This window comes from Arvicanthis niloticus, chromosome 1 (assembly GCF_011762505.2).
Source record: "Arvicanthis niloticus isolate mArvNil1 chromosome 1, mArvNil1.pat.X, whole genome shotgun sequence".
NCBI classification, from domain to species: domain Eukaryota; kingdom Metazoa; phylum Chordata; class Mammalia; order Rodentia; family Muridae; genus Arvicanthis; species Arvicanthis niloticus.
The window spans coordinates 146,614,591-146,632,571 of record NC_047658.1 but is presented as its reverse complement, the minus strand read 5'-3'; the positions used below and the strand labels follow the sequence as shown (position 1 = coordinate 146,632,571).

At 39.5% G+C, this 17,981-nt stretch overlaps 1 protein-coding gene and 1 non-coding gene across 2 annotated transcripts in view; both read left to right on the top strand.

Annotated features, from left to right (window-relative positions):
• The first annotated feature begins 1,747 nt into the window (after window positions 1-1,747).
• LOC117695924 (cytochrome P450 2C70-like) overlaps window positions 1,748-17,981 on the top strand; it is a 66,450-nt gene continuing 50,216 nt past the window's right edge. The window contains 3 exon segments of the mRNA XM_076932073.1: window positions 1,748-1,837; window positions 2,364-2,429; window positions 8,777-8,782. Coding sequence (XP_076788188.1) covers window positions 1,748-1,837; window positions 2,364-2,429; window positions 8,777-8,782 — 162 coding nt within the window.
• On the top strand, window positions 5,337-5,506 carry LOC117699966 (U1 spliceosomal RNA). Its single transcript, XR_004605330.1, has one exon. It is a non-coding gene; the product is annotated as a U1 spliceosomal RNA (small nuclear RNA).

The window sequence follows — 17,981 nt, the reverse complement described above, 5'->3', positions numbered from 1 at the left end:
CCATGGAATTTTAAAACAATATCTTCATAAAATAAAAAAGGGGGACATGTATCCCAGTATGCCACAAATTTATTTAAATCATATTCTTTTTATTTTTTACATGTTTTAAAAAATTTTGGATGCCAAGGAACTTTCTGCTGAGTGTCTATGGCACTCTACAACTCGGCATACTTATGCATAGGTGGTGAAGACCTCAGAATATAAAAAGATCTTTTATTCTAGTGGATTGGCAGGGGTTCATATAGGAGAAGAAGGAAGCTACAGTTGATACTTTCTATACACACTGCATATATTTACATCTAAACCAAGTAACTTTTGGTGTTGGAAAATTGCAAAGCCTGTTTCAAATTCTTCCAGAATCCAGCTCCAGTGGGCTTTTGGAACCTGACGTCAGACATATGGTGTCTGTGAAAATGAAGACAGTGACCACTTGTTGACTTTCAGTCAAGTGGCCCCAAATAGCTTAAGTCATTTTTATTTATACAATCACAACTCTGCTCAACTGAGCAGTGACATCATTTGTTATTTTATTAAAAGAAATTATAGTATCAGCATTACAAAAGCTCTATCATTCATAAAAAAATCTCCCAGTAGTTTCTTTTCTTTCTTCCTTCCTCCTTCTGGGTCAATCACTTCCTAACCTTATTTTGCACTACAAAGCACAATTTTAGCAAGACAAAAATAAATGCCTAGCCAGGCATGTCCTGTAGACATAAGCATATATCCAATTGGTACCAAATGAAGTTATATAATTATGTAAGGTGAGCTACAGATTAAACATTTGTGGGTATAATTCCAGTATCAAATACTACCAGTCTCTCATATTGCTTTCATTAATTGCATGCAGAGATATGTTCATTGTACTAAGCAAGCTTTCCTGATATGTACCTATTAATTCCTGATACCATCTTTTTATAAACTATTTAAAATCTCTATTGATCAGACATAGCTTCCCCATTTTAAGTCTCTGTTGACCAGACATATCTTTCTCAGAATAGTTATGTAAGTGGGACACATTGCTCTCTCTTTACAAGTGCCACAAGATTACTCAATGTGACTGCAGCTGCTTCTCTGGGAACATGATTACATGTCCTAAAATACCAAGGATCAGTGGCCATGTCTGGAGGATCAATAAAGTCCGAGAGAGGAGAGGAGGGATTTACCCCTCAAAAGAATGTTGAGAAAAACATGGTAGCATCTATAGGGCTTTCAGTCTTCATGATTCCAGCTTTGCCTGTGACCTACAAAATAAAACTAAATATTACTATGGGTATGAACAGCATTGCAAAAAGCAAGGCGAGCTTGTAGCACATGTGATCTAGGTAATAAGCATAGAGACTACCAAGTTTACCACAGGTCTTTGCCAAGTGGGAAGGGATTTCCATGGGTCTTGTCACAGCAGAATTCCATCAGGAAAGAACTCATATGTTTTTCCCTGAAGATGTTGCACAGGCATTGACAAAATACTTAAAAGACTCATTTTTATATGTCTGCTGCTCTAGAACTACTTCTGGCATTAAAATCTATACTAGTCAGTCTTCTCTAGAGTAACAGAACTTATAGAATGAATCTATCTATCTATCTATCTATCTATCTATCTATCTATCTATCCATCTATCATCTATCATCTCTCTATCAATCATCTAAATAGGAGATTAATTAGAATAACTTACAGGCTGTGGTTCAGCTAATCCAACAGTGGCTGACTGTGAATGGAAAGTCCAACAATCCAGGAGTTGTCCAGTCTATGAGGCTGGATGTCTCAGCTGGTCTTCAGAATATGCTTGAAGAAGTAGGTTCTAATGCCAGTGAAGGAGAGATAGAACTTGTTAGCAAGGTGAGGACAGATAGGCAAAGAGCATAAGGTTCCTTCTTCTATGTCCTTATATAGGCTTTCAGCAGAAGGTATGGCCAAAATTGAAGGTGTATGTCTTTCTGACTCAGGATCTGGAATAGAAGTGGATCTTCCTACTTTAAATTAAGCAAAAATATCTCACTTGTGTGTCCTTATTTTTGGATTTTAGTTTATTCCAGATTTAGTCAAATTGACAACCAAAAAATAGTCATCATCTATAGTATTTAACTTTACTGGTAAAATATTGTCACTCATATTTTACAGTTGTGTTGAAATGGCAAAAACATGAAAACAATGTTAGGAAATGGGCAGTTTTGTTTATACAGATCAAAGTGTACTGAAGATAAAAAAGCTTTGCCCAAAGGCCACAAACTATTTCTTTGGAGTTGCATTCATAGACTCTTGGACTGTAAGCTTGTTAGTGCACTTGCTCAGTGTGCCAATGGCTAGTCTCATCATCCTGTGGATTTGCCTTTTTTGTTTGAGTCTTTTTTTCCTATGGAATCAGCACCATAACAAAGGGAAGCTTCCACCTGGTCCCAGTCCTTTACCAATTGTTGGAAATATCTTGCAAGTATTAAAAATATCATTAAAATTAAAAATATCAATTAAATTGCAATATTAAAAATATCATCAAGTCTCTGAACATGGTAAGTGTGATTAGCTTCCTTTCTGTGTTTTTTAGTGCATCAATGATAAATACTGAGTGGTATGGGGTTAGGGATTAGGGACACCTAGAAGAAGACCATAGACTCAATCCAATTATTATTAAAAATGTTGATTAACAGCTTAAAGCTGAATCCTGGGCATGCCATGAAGTAGGGGTATGGCCAAATGTTTATTAAAGTCAAAAGCCACAAAAGACTGCCAATATCTATGGAAACAAGCAAAACCTTGTCTGCCCTGCCAAGATGAGGGGCATGCTGACAGGAGCCTGATATATCTTTCTCCCGAGAGACTCTGCAAGAGCCTGACATATACAGAAGCAGATGCTCACAACTAACTATTGAACTGATCATGGGGTTCCCAGTGGCGGAGTTAGAGAGAAGACTGAAGGAGCTGAAGGTGTTTGTGGTCTCATGGGGAGAGCAACAATACCAACAAACTGCCAGTCTGGGAGCACACAGGGAGGGGCCCATGGCTCCAGCTGTATATGTAGGGGAAAATGGCCTTGTCAGGTATTAGTGGGAGAGGAGGTCCTTGGTCCTGTGAAGGCTGGATGGCCCAGTGTGGGGCAGGGAGGTGGGAGTGGGTGGGTGGGTGGGGGTAGAAGGAAAGAATGGGATAGGGGCTTTCTGGGGAGTTATGGAAAGGGGATAACATCTGAAATGCAATTAAATAAAATATCCAATAAAATTAATAATTACTATAGAAGCCATATACTTTTGTTTCATTTTTATATCTGTTTATAAATAAAAGAAGACTCAAAACAATCTTTGTGTATCTGTGAAAGAAATTTAGAGAAGTAAAAAAGCAGTTAATCATAACAAGTACCAGTTTGTAATCCTACCAACAATAGAGGAGTGTTCCTCTTTCTCCATATCCTCGCCAGCATCTACCATCTCCTGAGTTTTTCACCTTAGCCATTCTGACTGGTATGAAGTGGAATCTCAGGGTTGTTTTGATTTGCATTTCCCTGATGACTCAGGATGTTGAACATTTCTTAAGGTACTTCTCAGCCATTCAAGTTTCCTCAGAGAATTCTTTGTTTAGCTCTGTACCCCATTTTAATAGGGTTATTTGGTTGTCTGGAGTCTAATTTCTTGAGTTTTTTTGTATATCTTGGATATTAGTCCTCTATCAGATGTAGGATTGGTAAAGATCTTTTCCCAATCTATTGGTTGCCGTTTTGGCCTATTGACACTGTCCTTTGCCTTACAGAACCTTCGTAATTTTATGAGGTTCCATTTGTCAATTCTTGACCTTAGAGCATAAGCCATTGGTGTTCTGTTCAGAAACCTGTGCCTAGGTATTTGAGGGTCTTCCCCAATTTCTCTTCTATTAGTTTCAGTGTATCTGGTTTTATGTGAAGGTCCTTTATCCACTTGGACTTGAGCTTTGTACATAGAGATAAGAATGGATTTATTTGCATTCTTCTACATGCTGACCTCCAGTTGATCTAGCACCACTTGTTGAAAATGCTGTCCTTTTTCCACTGGACAGTTTAGCTCCTTTGTCAAAGATCAAGTGACTATAGGTGTGGACATATTCAGAGGTGGATGTTCACAGCTAACCATTGATCTGATCAAGGAGTTCCCAATGGAGGAGTTAGAAAGAAGACTGAAGGAGCTGAGAGGGTTTGTGGCCCCATGAGGAGAGCAACAATGCCAACCAACCAGAGTTCTCCAGGGGTAAACCACCAGCCTGGAAGCACATAGGGAGGGACCCATGAATCCGTCTGTATATGTAGGGGAGGATGGCCTTGTTGGGCATAGGTGGAAGAGGAGATCCTTGGTCCCATGAAGGCTGGACACCGAGTGTGGGGAAATTTGAGGGTGTGGAGGTAGAGTGGGGTGGGTATATGGGGGCACATTCTCATAGAAGCAGGAGGAGGGGAGATGGGATGGGGGTTTCTGGGCAGTTAGAGGAATGGGGTAAGGGGATAACATCTGAAATGTAAATATAATATCCAATAAAAAAAGAAAAACAGGAATACAAATTATAACAAGTAGAAATGACATAACAGTATATTTCTGAGTGGAGGTCACACAGGCAGGTACCTGTTTTCAGCAAGTATCTGAGTTCATTGATCCAAAGAATCACCTGAGATTGGTGTGTTTGGAGCAATTTAATAATCCTTACTTGACTGGAAATCTATTGGGACAGATGCAGACTAGGGCTATAGACTTTATCTTTGGTACAGATTTGAAAGTTCCAGTCTTGCAGTCCTTGTTGTTGGGGTTATGGAAGAAGTCACAAGACTAGCGGGGAGATAGGTTACCCTCAGGAATAAGCAATAGATAGGGGAGCGTTGGTTGCTTGGCTGATACAGACAGGAGTACTTATCTAGAATCTGTTTGACCTGGAACAGGTGGATCCAAGTTGTGATTCCTTGAGATTTACATGAGTATTTAATCTTACAAAAAGATGGAAATTTTAGACAAAACAGCATTGCCATTGTTTTTAATCCGCATTGAAATTCGCACTGTAAAAAATAACAATATAAAAGGAGTTAACAAGTACCTGTAAAAAGCTGGAGTAGACTCATGCTTGTGAGTCTTATTAAATGTTTGGGGACTCAAATATTTTTGGAGGTTAAAATGATGAACACCTGTTTCTCTGTACAGACTGTTGAATATATACAGACTGGAGAGAAATGTTTCCAAAATAATGAGAAATACTTTTGAGTCTATATTTAGTCTTTACCAAACAACCAAAGGGAATTTTAATTTTTGAGTTTGGACTATGATAATAGCAGTCAGTGCTTTACCAGGATTAGCTTAATAACATCAGAATCCCATTGATTAATGTTAAAATAATCATACTTACCTGGCAGGGGAGATACCATGATCACAAAGGTGATTTTCCCAGGGCGAGGCTCACCCATTGCACTCGGGGTGTGCTGACCCCTGCGATTTCCCCAAATGCTGAAGACGGAGACGGGGCAGCTTGGAGCCACCCAACTGTTGATAGACACAGGGTCTCCCTCCAGGCCAATGGGCCAAAATGTATTCATGGACTACCCGAAAATGGTGGACTAAGAGATGGGCTAGATATCCCATTCATTTATGGTCACCCTAGACTGCTCCTATCCCCTGTCGGTTGAGACTTACTCCCTAGGATGGATATCCAGATACAACACTTCCTACCCGGGCTACAACTAGCTGACAAGAATTCAACGGGTAGAGGACTGACTCCAGCCAGGAGCCGAGGTAACCTGCTTTACAGACAGGAGCAGTTTTCTCCATGCTGGTCAGAGACAAGCCAACGCTACTGTGGTGGACATATGTCATCTGGACTGACTCCGACCCCTGAGATTATTGGTGCAGAGAGCAACCTTGGAACCTGGGGTCGACAAGCAGGTATGCTTTTGCCACAGCCCATGCCCGCAAGGCTATATGCCAAGAGGCAAAAACCCTGATGAAACCGGAAGCTGTAAATATTTGTTTCCCAGGATACCAAAAAGGGAGGGGACTCCAGCCTGAGACAATAACCAGACAGATCAAGTGGCTTGATACAGGAGCCCTTCCCGGTTTGGGGCCTAAAAGAGACAAGAAGGGAGAACTATACGCCCCAGAAAGCAAAAGACTTACCAAGCTAAATGCACAGATGGACTCTTAAGATATGAGTGCAACCAAGCAGCCAAGAGATTTAAAGTGTATAAGGGACCTCAGGTTTTGAGCCAGAGAAATAATAAGACTTAGAGTAAATAAGAAATACCTAGGAGAAAACAGCCTAGAATAGGGACCTTCCCGAGGTTTCAAGTGTCCTAGGTAATTAGATCAGATAGCAGTTTTAAGGTAAGTCAGGAATTGTCAGAGATATTAGAAGCTCCACTGTTTATACTGTCTCCAAAGCTCAGGACAGGTAGAGAGAATATACAGAACCCTAAGATTAAACTACCCTTGGAAACTGGCGCTGGGTAGAGTGTCCCTTGTCCTTGTTCCACACCCAGAATGTCTCTTTTGTGTGAGAAATGATTTTTCAGGCTACTAAGAGACTTCCTGGTGCTGCTGACCATCCGACCTCCTTGAAATCCACCAACACGTGTGCCTGAACACCCAGATGTCAGAACAACCTCCTGCTGTTTAGCTCAAGGTCGCCTGCTATTCTACAAGGCTAAAGAACTGCAGGCCTTGACTCCTGAGACATCCCACCCTAGCTAGAGGCACGGGGGTAATGCTGCCTTAGAGGGTAGGGCTTAGGGTGTATACACCCAAGGTTAAATGACAGCTTGTGATTCCAAGATTGAAGTTGAAATGTAAATCTAGAGTTATACAGATTTGTTCCTTTTTACAATTTCTCTTTATATATGTGATTTTATGTGTATGTAGACAGCTATGTGCCACAAAATGTGTAAAAGTCAGAAGACAACTTTGAAAGTATGTTTCAAAGAAAAAGAAATGTTTTGAAACCCCTAGTCAATAGAATAGGGCCCAAGAAGCCCTGCTAACAGATACTTAGTTCCTAAGATTGATAAATGGTGAGCTTGCAGTCAAAGATTATTGTGTACTTGTCCAGCTAGATTCCGCAGGTACTCTTGAACTGAGTTTGAGATACACCTATACACTTCTGCAGAGAGCCTATTTTCCTTGACTCTAGCTGTTACATTGTGACTAGGAGTGGCCATAGGTATAGAGACAGGTGTGGCTACATTGATACAGACACCTAATTATTTTCATCAGCTGAGAGCTGCCACTGATATAGATTTGAGAGCCCTAGACCAGTCGGTAACAAAGTTAAGTTGTTACTAGACTTGTTGTTTCTTAAAAGAAAGAAGTCTGTGTGCTGCTCTAAGAGACTTTTATGTAGACCATTCAGGAGTGACTAGAGAGTAAATTCAGAGAAAGGTTAGACCAGAGACAAGATAGAGAGACACAACAAAGTTGGTTCAATAAGTCCCCTTGGTTGATGACCCTACTCTCTGCAGTGGCCGGTCCTGTGCTAATAATTTTTCTGCTGTTGGTCTTAGGCCCATGTGTGATAAATAAATTGCTAACTTTTGTTGAGACTACTCTAGATGTCGTTCATCTAATAATATTAAGACATGAATATGAAGATATTGATCCCTAATTCTAAGATTAGAATTATTTCAAACAAAAAGACTAGGGAATGTGAAAATAAAATTTGAAAGCAGCGTTGAAACAATAACAAAAAATTCATGGTCAGCAAAGACCACCAACAATTTTAAAATTAGTCATAATAAAATATTAAGTCCCTGCAGGGGCAGGGTGACCAAAAATAAAGGCATGCAAGGGTGTGCCCAGACAAGTCCAAACAAGCCCAAGTGAGTAATGGGCTATCTGGTGTTTACTTCTCTCTCCCTCCTTTTCTGGGAGGTCCGAGGTTCTGCAAGTTCTGCCAGTTCTGCAAGTTGCTGATGTTTGAAATATCCAATCATGTGTAACTGCTCCAAATTTTCCCGCTCTCCCCAACCCCTACCCATAAATATCCCAAGTTTCCTGGGTTTCATTAAACCTCCTCTGCAATTGCCAAAAAAAAAAAAAAAAGTTAAAATAATCAGTTTTTGAAGTCTTACCAAAAAAATAGCATAGTGAGAGGGAAAGAAATTTGAAAACTTTTAAAAACTTTTTAAAAATATATTATGCACTTGCAATAACATAGTTTAAATTATTTTTTAGACCCTTATAACTTATTTCAATTTTCATATCTTTAGATGTTTTGTAACGTTTATACTTTAAATAGCTCCACATAACTTATTTTTAGACCTTTACGACTTGCTTTCTAACTCATTTTCCTAGACCCTCATAGTTTTTATAAATTTTAATTTTTATTCAATCATTTGTTATTAGACATTGGTTGATTACTGAGAACAGTCATTAAAAGCAAGTATGTTTCTTCTCTGTGTGTTCATGTGCATGTTTAAATGAGGGAATGGTGAAAGTTACATTGAAACCTGCTTTATGAGCAGGTTTATCCTTTCTAGTATGAAGCCTGTTAGCAAAGTAAACAGTGAATCTGTTTTTTTCTTTTCTAAAAGCAGGAGACCTGCTAGTTTTAAAAAAGAAAGACTTGAATTTATGTATGCAGTAGCCTGACCAGGAAGCTGAAGCCATAGAAGCTGGGGAAGCTGGGTGCTTTTTGTTATTAAACTGATAAAGCTACAGTTAGCCATTAATATCATTACATATCTGAGAAGAACAAATATGAGCAGGAAGTATAATACAAATGACCTTTGTATCAAAATAACAGAGACTTATTTAGATGGTTATTCTAGGCTCCTTCATGGTGATTTTCAAGATAGATGTCATCAGTCCATGGCAGTTACACAGGACAGCATTAAGTTTTTCATTACCACATGGGGCAGCATTGGTTTTCAGTTGTCAGATCCAGAAGATCTTTTTTAAAAAAAATTGGATATTTTATTTATTTACATTTCATATGTCATCCCCTTTCCCCATTTTCCCTCCCTAGAAGCCCCCTATCTCATCCCCCCTCCTCCTTTTTGCTTTTATACCATTGTAATTACATGCTAGTATTAAGGTCAGTTCTAGGTTGAGGAACTAGCAATACAATAGATGCAAATAGTCAAGGAACAAGCAAGACAATAAACACAAATAGTCAAAGAACAAGCAAGGCAATAAACAAAGTTTTGTGAACACTCCTGTGATCACTGTTATTAAGTAATTATCAGGATGACCAAAATATCTGAGCCTACTTCCCTGTCCTAGCCTAAGATTTAGATTCCTGCCTGAAATTACTTCTTTGTTCTAGCCTAATGTCAGAATTCTGCCTGAAGCCCACTTCCTTGTCCTTGGACAATATCATATTCCTGTCAAGCAGCCTATCTCCTTGTCCTTGGCCCATGTCAGATTCTTGCCAAGCAGCCCCAAAAGCTCTCCACATTTCCCCCTTTTTAATTTCATAAACAAGACTTCGTCTGTCTTAGGTTGTTCCGATAGGAATGCCTTCCTTACCTGTCATGGAATATGCATTATCAAAGCAATACATTTATGTCTTAGGTTGGTAAGGCTCTGTGCAGAATCTTACCCATCCTTGGCTTGCCAGCCTGTTAATTTAATAACTGTCTGGCAGCCCATTTTCAGTTTCAAGCTATGTAGATCTAAGAGACTTTCTGTGGATGAGGTACTCTTGAGAATTTCCTACCTTGGCATGGCAAAGAAGGGGAATCAATTCTTAAGTGTGCTGCTTCTTCAGAGTTAGAGCAGGGTCCTGGTAGTGGGTGAGGCATGGCACAGTTCTTTGCCTAGTAGTTAGTGTTAAACCAATTTAGGTGGAATCATTTGTGTCCCATTGTCTTCTTTGGAGGAGACTTTAGGGCTACCATTAGGATCTGTCAGTTTTGTCTATCATAGGAAGAGTTTTTTTTTTAAAAAAAATTAATTACTTTTTTGAATTTGAGTTTTAAAATTATTTACATTTTATTAATTAATTCATTACATCTCAATCATTCTCCTCTGTTGGGCCTTGGACGAGGTAACTCCATTTAACCTGCCACCATCAATCACGTAGGACACAGGTAGAGGTCTCCACCTCCAGAGATTTAAATAGTTATCTCAAGGCCGCGGGGCATAGCTAATTAAGTTATTCCCTCCCCCTTTTCCCCTGCTCCCTATAAAAAGCATGCCCCCCTGACTTTTGGTGGGGAAACGCATGCACCATCTACATCCATTCACCACGCCACGAACAATAAAAAGTTTGGAAAACTGGACTCCACGTGTTGCCTTATCTGCCGCAGCCAGGTTCCCAGCCTTTGGAACCTTGAACCGCAGCCACCAGCCAGCCACGGTGGCTATGTGAATGTGGGACCCCTTTACCGGAGGTGTGGGAAGTCCGCCTGAGACCCTGCTGCTGGACCACTGTGGGACTCCACCACCAGACTCTCCCCCTCCCCCGCCCATTTATTTTTTTCCCACACTCTCCCTCATTCCCCACAGTTTCTCATCCCATCTCTCCTCTCTCTTGATTCCGAGTAGATGCTCCTCCCTACCAGACCCCCCATTGTCTGGGGCCTCAAGTCTCTCAAGGATTAAGCATATCTTCTTTCATTGAGGCCTGACCAGGCACACCTCTGGTATATTTTGGCCAAGGGCCTCTGACTGGCTATGTATGCTACTGGTTGGTAGCTCAGTCTCTGGGAACTCTCTGAGGTCTGGGTTAGTTGAAACTGCTGGTCTTTCTATGGTGTCTACTCCCCTTTAGCTTCTTCAATCCTTCCCCTAATTTAACCCTAGGGGTCCCCAACTTCAGTCTAATGGTTGGGTGTAAATATCTGCTTCTGTCTCAGTCAGTTGCTGGTAGGGTCTCTCAGAGGATAGCCATGCCAGGCTGCTGTCTGTAAGCACATTACAGCATCAGTAACAGTGTCAGGCTTTGGTGCTTCTCCATGAGCTGGATCCCAAATTGTGCCAGTCACTGAACCACCTATCCTTCATTCTCTTTTCTATTTTTGTCCCTGAAGTTCTTTTAGACAGGAACAATTCTGGGTCAGAGATTTTGACTCTGGGCTAGTAGCCTTGTTCCTCTGTTTGAGGCCCTGTCTATCTATTGGAGGTGGACTCTTCAAGTTCTCACTCGTTGGGCATTTCATCTAAGGTCACTTCATTGGAGCCTTGAAAATCTCTTACCTATCAGGTCTCTGGTACATTCTAGAGGGTTCCCCCCTCCCACCCCAAGGCTGCTTATTTCCATTTATTCTCTTAGCCCTTCTGTCCCCACCCCCATACCTGATCCTGTTCCCCTAGTCCCTTACCCCTTTGCTCTCCCACCTGGATCTCTCTCTGCCGCCCATGATTATTTCCTTTCCCCTTTCATGTGGGATTGAAGCATCCTCACTTGGACCTTTCTGCATGTTACACTTCTTATGGTCTGTGGGTTTTATCCAAGGTATTCAGTGCTTTTTGGCTAATATCCAATTATCAGTGAGTACATACCATGTATGTCCTTTTGGGACCAAGTTACCTCACTCAGGAAGATATTTTCTAGTTCCATCTAGTTGCCTGCAAAATTCATGTTGTTTTTATTTTAAATAGCTGAATAGTATTCTATTGTGTAAATGAGCCACATTTTCTGTTATCCATTCTTCATTTGAGGGACATCTGGGTGGTTTGTAGCTTCTGACTATTACAAATAAGGCTGCTCTGAACATGGTGGAGCATGTGTCCTTGTGGTATGGTGGGACATCTTTTGGGAATATCCCCAAGACTTGTATAGCTGTGTATTCAGGTAGATGTATTTCAAATTTTCTGAGGAAATGCCAGATTGATTTCCAGAGTGATTGTTCCAGTTTGAAATTACACCAGCAATAGAGGAGTGTTCCTCTTTCTCCACACCCTTGCCAACATGTACTGTCACTTGAGGTTTTGATCTTAGCCATTCTGATTGTTGTGAGGTGGAATCCCAAGTTCATTTTGATTTGCATTTCTCCGATGACTATAGACTTTGAGCATTTCGTTAAGTGCTTTTCAGCCATTCAAGATTCTTCTGTTGTGAATTCTCTGTTTAGATATGTACTTTGTTTTTAAATTGAGTTATTTGGTTTTCTGGAGGTCACCTTCTAGAGTTCTTTATATATCTTTGATATTGCCCTTTGTCAGATGTAGGACTAGTCAAGATCTTTTACCAATCTGTAGGTAGCCACTTTGTCCTAATGATGGTGTCTTTTGTCTTACAGAAGCTTTTCAGTTTAATGAGGACCATTTACCAATTGCTGGTCTTAGACCCAGACCCATTGGTGTTCTGTTCAGAAAATTTCCCCTGTGCCATTGAGTTCAAGTCTCATTTCCACTTTCTCTTCTATTATATTCAGTGTCTCTAGTTTTCTGTTGAGATTCTTGATCCATTTGGACTTGTGCTTTGTGCAAGGTGATAAATATTGATCTATTTTTCATTCTCCTATATACAGACTACCAGATGAACCACCACCATTTATTGAAGATGCTTTCTTTTTTCCACTGTATGTTTTTGGCATCTTTGTTAAAGATCAAGTGTCCATAGGTATATGGGTACACTTCTGAGTCTTCACTTCTATTCCACTTGTTGACCAGTCTGTCTTCTTAACAATATCATATAGTTTTAATCACTATTAATTTGTAGTGTAGCTTGAGGTCAGGAATACTGATTCCCCTGGAAGTTCTTTTATTATTGAGAATTGTTTTGGCTATCTTGTGTGTTTTGTTTTTCCTTATGAAGTTGAGAATAGTTGTTTCCATTCTGTGAAGAGTTGAGTTGAAATTTTGATGAAGATGTATTGAATTTGGAAGATTGCTTTTGGTAAGATGGCTATTTTTACTGTGTTAATTCTACCAATTCATGATCATGGGAGATCTTTCTATCTTCTGAGGTTTTCCTTCATTTTTAAAAAAAGACTTGAAGTTGTTGTACTCTTTGCTAAGCTGGGAAGTGCCGGCTAGGTAGCAGGGAAAGAGAGTAGATCTCTTGCCCAGTGTTAACAGCTCTGGAGCCAGCTAGCTGGTGAAGAGAGGAGGGTCCATGACAGAGGCTCTCAGACAACAGGATGATTCTTGCGTGGGCTTTACTTCTCAATTAAGCTCAATATATACGGTTTGGGGTGGATGAAGGTTTTAGCAGCAGGTAATCCCATTGGCTTAGTCTGAGGTTTTGGAGATGCCTCATATGCATGTGAGGAGAGCCTGGGGCACTATTCCTATGTGACCCGATGGTCATAGACCTCTCAACCTCTCTCTGTGGGAGGGGCTGTGAAGGGTGGAAGCTGAGAGAGCCAGGGGACCAGGAACAGAGCTGAAGGACTGCTGTCCCAAAGGGTCTCCTGGGTTCAGAAGCTCATTTGACCAGGCGCCTGGTTGTCTCTCATAGCTCAGCGCCCCACAATCTTTCACTTGCTTGATAAGAGTTACACCAAGGTATATTATACTATTTGTGGCTATTGTGAAGGGTACAGTTTTTCCTAATTCTTTTCAGCCTGTTTATCATTTGTATAATGGAAAACTACTGATTTGTTTGAGTTAATTTTATATCTTGCCACTGCTGAATTTATCAGCTATAGGAGTTCTCTGGTGGATTTTTGGGGGTTGCTTATATATACTATTATATCATCTAAAATAGTGATACTTTGACTTCTTCTTTTTCAATTTGTATCCCCTTTTCTTCTTAATTTCTCTATCTAGAACTTTGTAATATATTGAATAAGTAGTGAAAGAGCCTTGTCTTGTTCTGGATTTTACTGGGATTGCTTCTAGTTTTTTTCCATTTAATTTGATATTGGCTGTTCTTTTACGTTTATTATACTTAGGCATGTTTCATGAATTTTTGATCTCTCTGAGACTTTTAACATGAAGGAGTTTTGTATTTTTTTCAAAGGCTTATTCAGCATCTAATAAGATGATCATGTGTTTTTCCCTCTGTGTTTGTTTATACAGTTTCTTATGTTAATGAGTTTCTATGTATTGAATCATCTTTCCATCCTTGAGATGAAGTCTACTTGATTGTGGTGAACAATTGTTTTGACGTGTTCTTGAATTTAGTTTGTGAGAATTTTATTGAGTATTTTTGCATCGATATTCATAAGCAAGATTGCTCTGAATTTCTCTTCATAGAATGAATTAGTGTTTCTTCTGTTTCTATTTTGTAGAATACTTTGAGGTACATGAGTATTAGCTTTTCTTTGAAGGTCTGGTAGAGTTCTGCACTGAAACCATCTGTCCCTGGGCTTTTGTTGGTTGGAAGCTTTTAAATTACTATTTCTATTTCCTTAGGGGTTATGGGACTGTTTAGATAGTTTGCTCAATCTTGATTTAACTTTGGTACATCGTATCTGTCTAGAAAATCACCCATTTCATCCAGATTTTCCAGTTTTGTAGAGTAGATGTTTTTGTAGTAGGTTCTGATGCTTTTAAATTTCTTTAGTTTCTGTTGTTATTTCTTCCCTTTCATTTCTTATTTTGTTCATTTGGATACTATCTCTGTGCCCTTTAGTTAGTTTGGCTAAAGGTTTATCTATCTTGTTGATTTTCTCAATGAATCAGCTCTTGGTTTTATTGATTTTTTGTATAATTATGCGTGTTTCTAACTGGTTGATTTTCAGCCCTGAGTTTGACTATTTTCTGCTGTCTCCTCCTCTTGAATGTGTTTGCTTCTTTCTGGTATAGAGCTTTCAGGTGTCCACTTAATTTGCTTGTATGGGATTTCTCCAATTTCTTTATGAAGGCACTTAGTGCTCTGAATTTTTCTCTTAACACTGCTTTCATTGTGTCCCATAAGTTTGGGTTGATTAGTCTTCATTTTCATTGAATTCTAAAAAGTCTAATTTCTTTCCTTATTTCTTCCCTGACCAAGTTATCATTGTGCAGAGTTGTTCAGTCTCTACGAGTATGTGGGCTTTCTGTTGTTTTTGTTGTTATTGAAGACCAGCCTTAGTTTGTGGTGTTCTAATAGAATGCATGCCATTACTTAAATCTTAAAGGCTTGTTTTATATCTGATTATATGGTCAGTTTTGGAGAAGGTTCCATGAAGCTCTGAGAAGAAGGTATATTTTCTTGTTTCTTTTGGGTCTTGGACCAGTTTGTTCAATTCCTTCACCTGCTTGATTGCATTTTCCTGTTTCTTTACATGACTTATTGGTTTCTTCTTTAAGGTCATCTATTTGTTTGCCTGTGTTTTCCTGTATTTATTTAAAGGAGTTATTTATATCATCCTTAAAGGCCTCTACCATCTCCATGAGAATGGAGTTTAATGTTATTATCTTGCTTTTCAGGCATGTTGTGTTATTCAGGGCATGATGTGCTGGGACAACTGGGTTCTGGTCATGAGCAATTGCATTGAATTCTGTTGCTTATAATACTGTGCTTGCCTCTGGCCATCTGGTTATCTCTGGTGTTAACTAGCCTGGGTGTCTCTGACTGGAGCCAGCCTCCTTGGCAGCAGGTAAAGCCAGTCTCCTTGGAGGGAGACATAGATGTCTCTCATTAAGGTGGACCTCTTGTATTTCTGGTTAGAACAGGATTTCCATGTCCCTGATTACTGCAGACCTTCTGGGAGGCAGGCACACTGTGTCCATGGTTACTGTGGACCTCTTGGGAGGCAGACAGGCTGTAGGGTTTAGGAGGACATTGGGTTCACTGATCTGTCTTGGATGGAGAGGTAGACCAGAAGGAAGGTGGAGCTCAGCAAGGCTATTGTGCTCTGTGTCTTTGGTTTATGTGGACCTCTTGGGTAGCATGAAGACTGTAGTATGTGGGCAGATATAAGGCTGCTCATCTGGCATAGATGGGGAAGTGGACCAGAAGGAAAGTGGAGCTGTCTTTGGTTGTTGCTGACCTTCTGGGAGCTTGTATTGTGTGGGCAGGTTTCAGGCCACTGATATAAGAAGCAGAACAAAAGAAAGATGGAGATGGGAGGTGGTAGTGGTGGAGTGGGTCACATGTCACCTGGGACCTATGGTAGTTCCAGCTGGCATGAGTATTTGCTAGAATTAATTTACTTTAAATCCCACCCCCATTCTAGTTGTTTCTTCTAGTACTCTCTCATTTCATCCTCCCACCACCTAGTAACTTGTGTTCCTTTTCCCACTCCTTTTCTATCCACCCACAATACCTATTTTGTTTTTCATTCTTAGTGATATTCAAGTGTTCCCCACGCCCCTCTTGAGCCCTTCTTGTTATTTAGCTTCTTTGGGTCTGTGGGTTGTAGCATGGTTATCCTTTACAGCTAATATCCACTTATAAGTGAGTATATACAATATTTTTCTTTCTGGGTCTATGTTACATCGCTCAGGATGAGCTTTTCCAGTTCTATCCATTTGCCTACAAATTTTATGATGTCATTATTTTTAATAGCTTAGTAATACTTTATTGTGTAAATGTACCACATTTTAAAATCCATTCTGCATTTGATGGACATCTGGGTTGTTTCCAATTTCTAGGTATTATGAATAAAGTGGTTATGAACATAGCTGAAAAAGTGTTTTTGTGATATGGTTTGGGTATATGCACAGTAGTGGTATAGCTGAATCTTGAGGTAGGTCTATTTCCATTTTTTGAGGAACAAAATAATTATTTTCAAAGTGGCTGTACAAGTTTGCACTTCAATCAGCAATGAAGGAATTTCCCCCTTGCTTCAATTCTTACCAACATGAGTTTTCACTTGAATTTTTGATTTTAGCCATTATGATGGGTATAATGTAGAAACTCAAGAGTCATTTTGATTTGTATTTCACTGATGGCTAAGAATGTGAAACATTTCTTTAAATGCTTCTTGGCCACTAGAGATTGCATTGTTGATAAATTTCTGTTTAGATATGTACTCTCTTTTCTGGCTGGGTTATTTAGTTTTTGATATCTAGTTTCTTGAGTTATTTATGTATTTTACATATTTGGATATCAACTTTCTTTCAGATGTGAGGTTAGATATGACATGTTTACAATATTCTGCTATACTTGCAGACAGAATAGCATAACCATCATAAGAGGCTTCAACCAGTAACTGATGGAAACAGATGTGGAACCATAGACAACATTAGGTAGAACTTGGAGAATCCTATAAAAAAGAATTCTTCAAGAAATGAAAGAGGCAGGGAAGGATTGTAGGAGCCAGCATGGGTCAAGATACCATTTTATAAGCTTGGCCTCTGTCTTTTTGACAGTGTCCTTTGCCTTACAGAAGATTCTCATTTTCATAGGTACAATTTATTGTTGACTTTTAGTGACTGAACTGTTGGTGTTCTGCTCAGGAAGTTGTTTCTGTGCCAATACATTTAATATTGTTCCTCACTTTTTCTTCTGTCAGGTTTGTGTATCTAGTTTTGTGTTGAATTCTTTGACCCAGTTGGACTTGAGTTTTGAGCAGGATGATACATATGGATCTACTTGAATTCTTTTTTGTGTAGATCTAGTTAGTTTGTCAAGATTAACCCTTTCTTCCAAAATGTGCTGTTTTATCAAATTGTCCTCCTGGATTCTCAGCTGTTCTATGACCTAACTGCCAACTGGCACAGTTTATTTCCTTCTTTCCTCCTTCAGAAAACCCAAATTCTCTTGCTTATTACTGGAACTTAGTTCTCTCTTTTCAAGTGCTCCTTGCTTCCCAAGTACTTCCATCTCTACCCTCAACCTCTCCAGTTGCCCTGCCAATTTGTTAAAGCATGATTTTTGTCCATTTTCTCAAAAATTAAGCACTTTTAAAATTACTATTGCTCTGTAGTACAGCACAAAATCAGGGATGCTTTTATTGGGTAGGATTGTTTTAGCTATCTCAGGTGTTTTGTTTTTCCATATGAAGTTGAGAATTGCTTTTTTGATGTCTGTAAAGATTTTTTTTTGGAATTTTGATAGGTATTGCATTAAATATGATGCTACCACCAACCAAAGAACATGCAGGGGCTGGAGCTAGGCTCCTTACACATTTGCAGTAGGTGTGTACCTTGGTCTCTATGTGGTTCCCCTAACAATTGGAGAAGTTCTTGTCATACAGATTTTTTACTTTCTTGGTTAGAGTACACCAAGATAT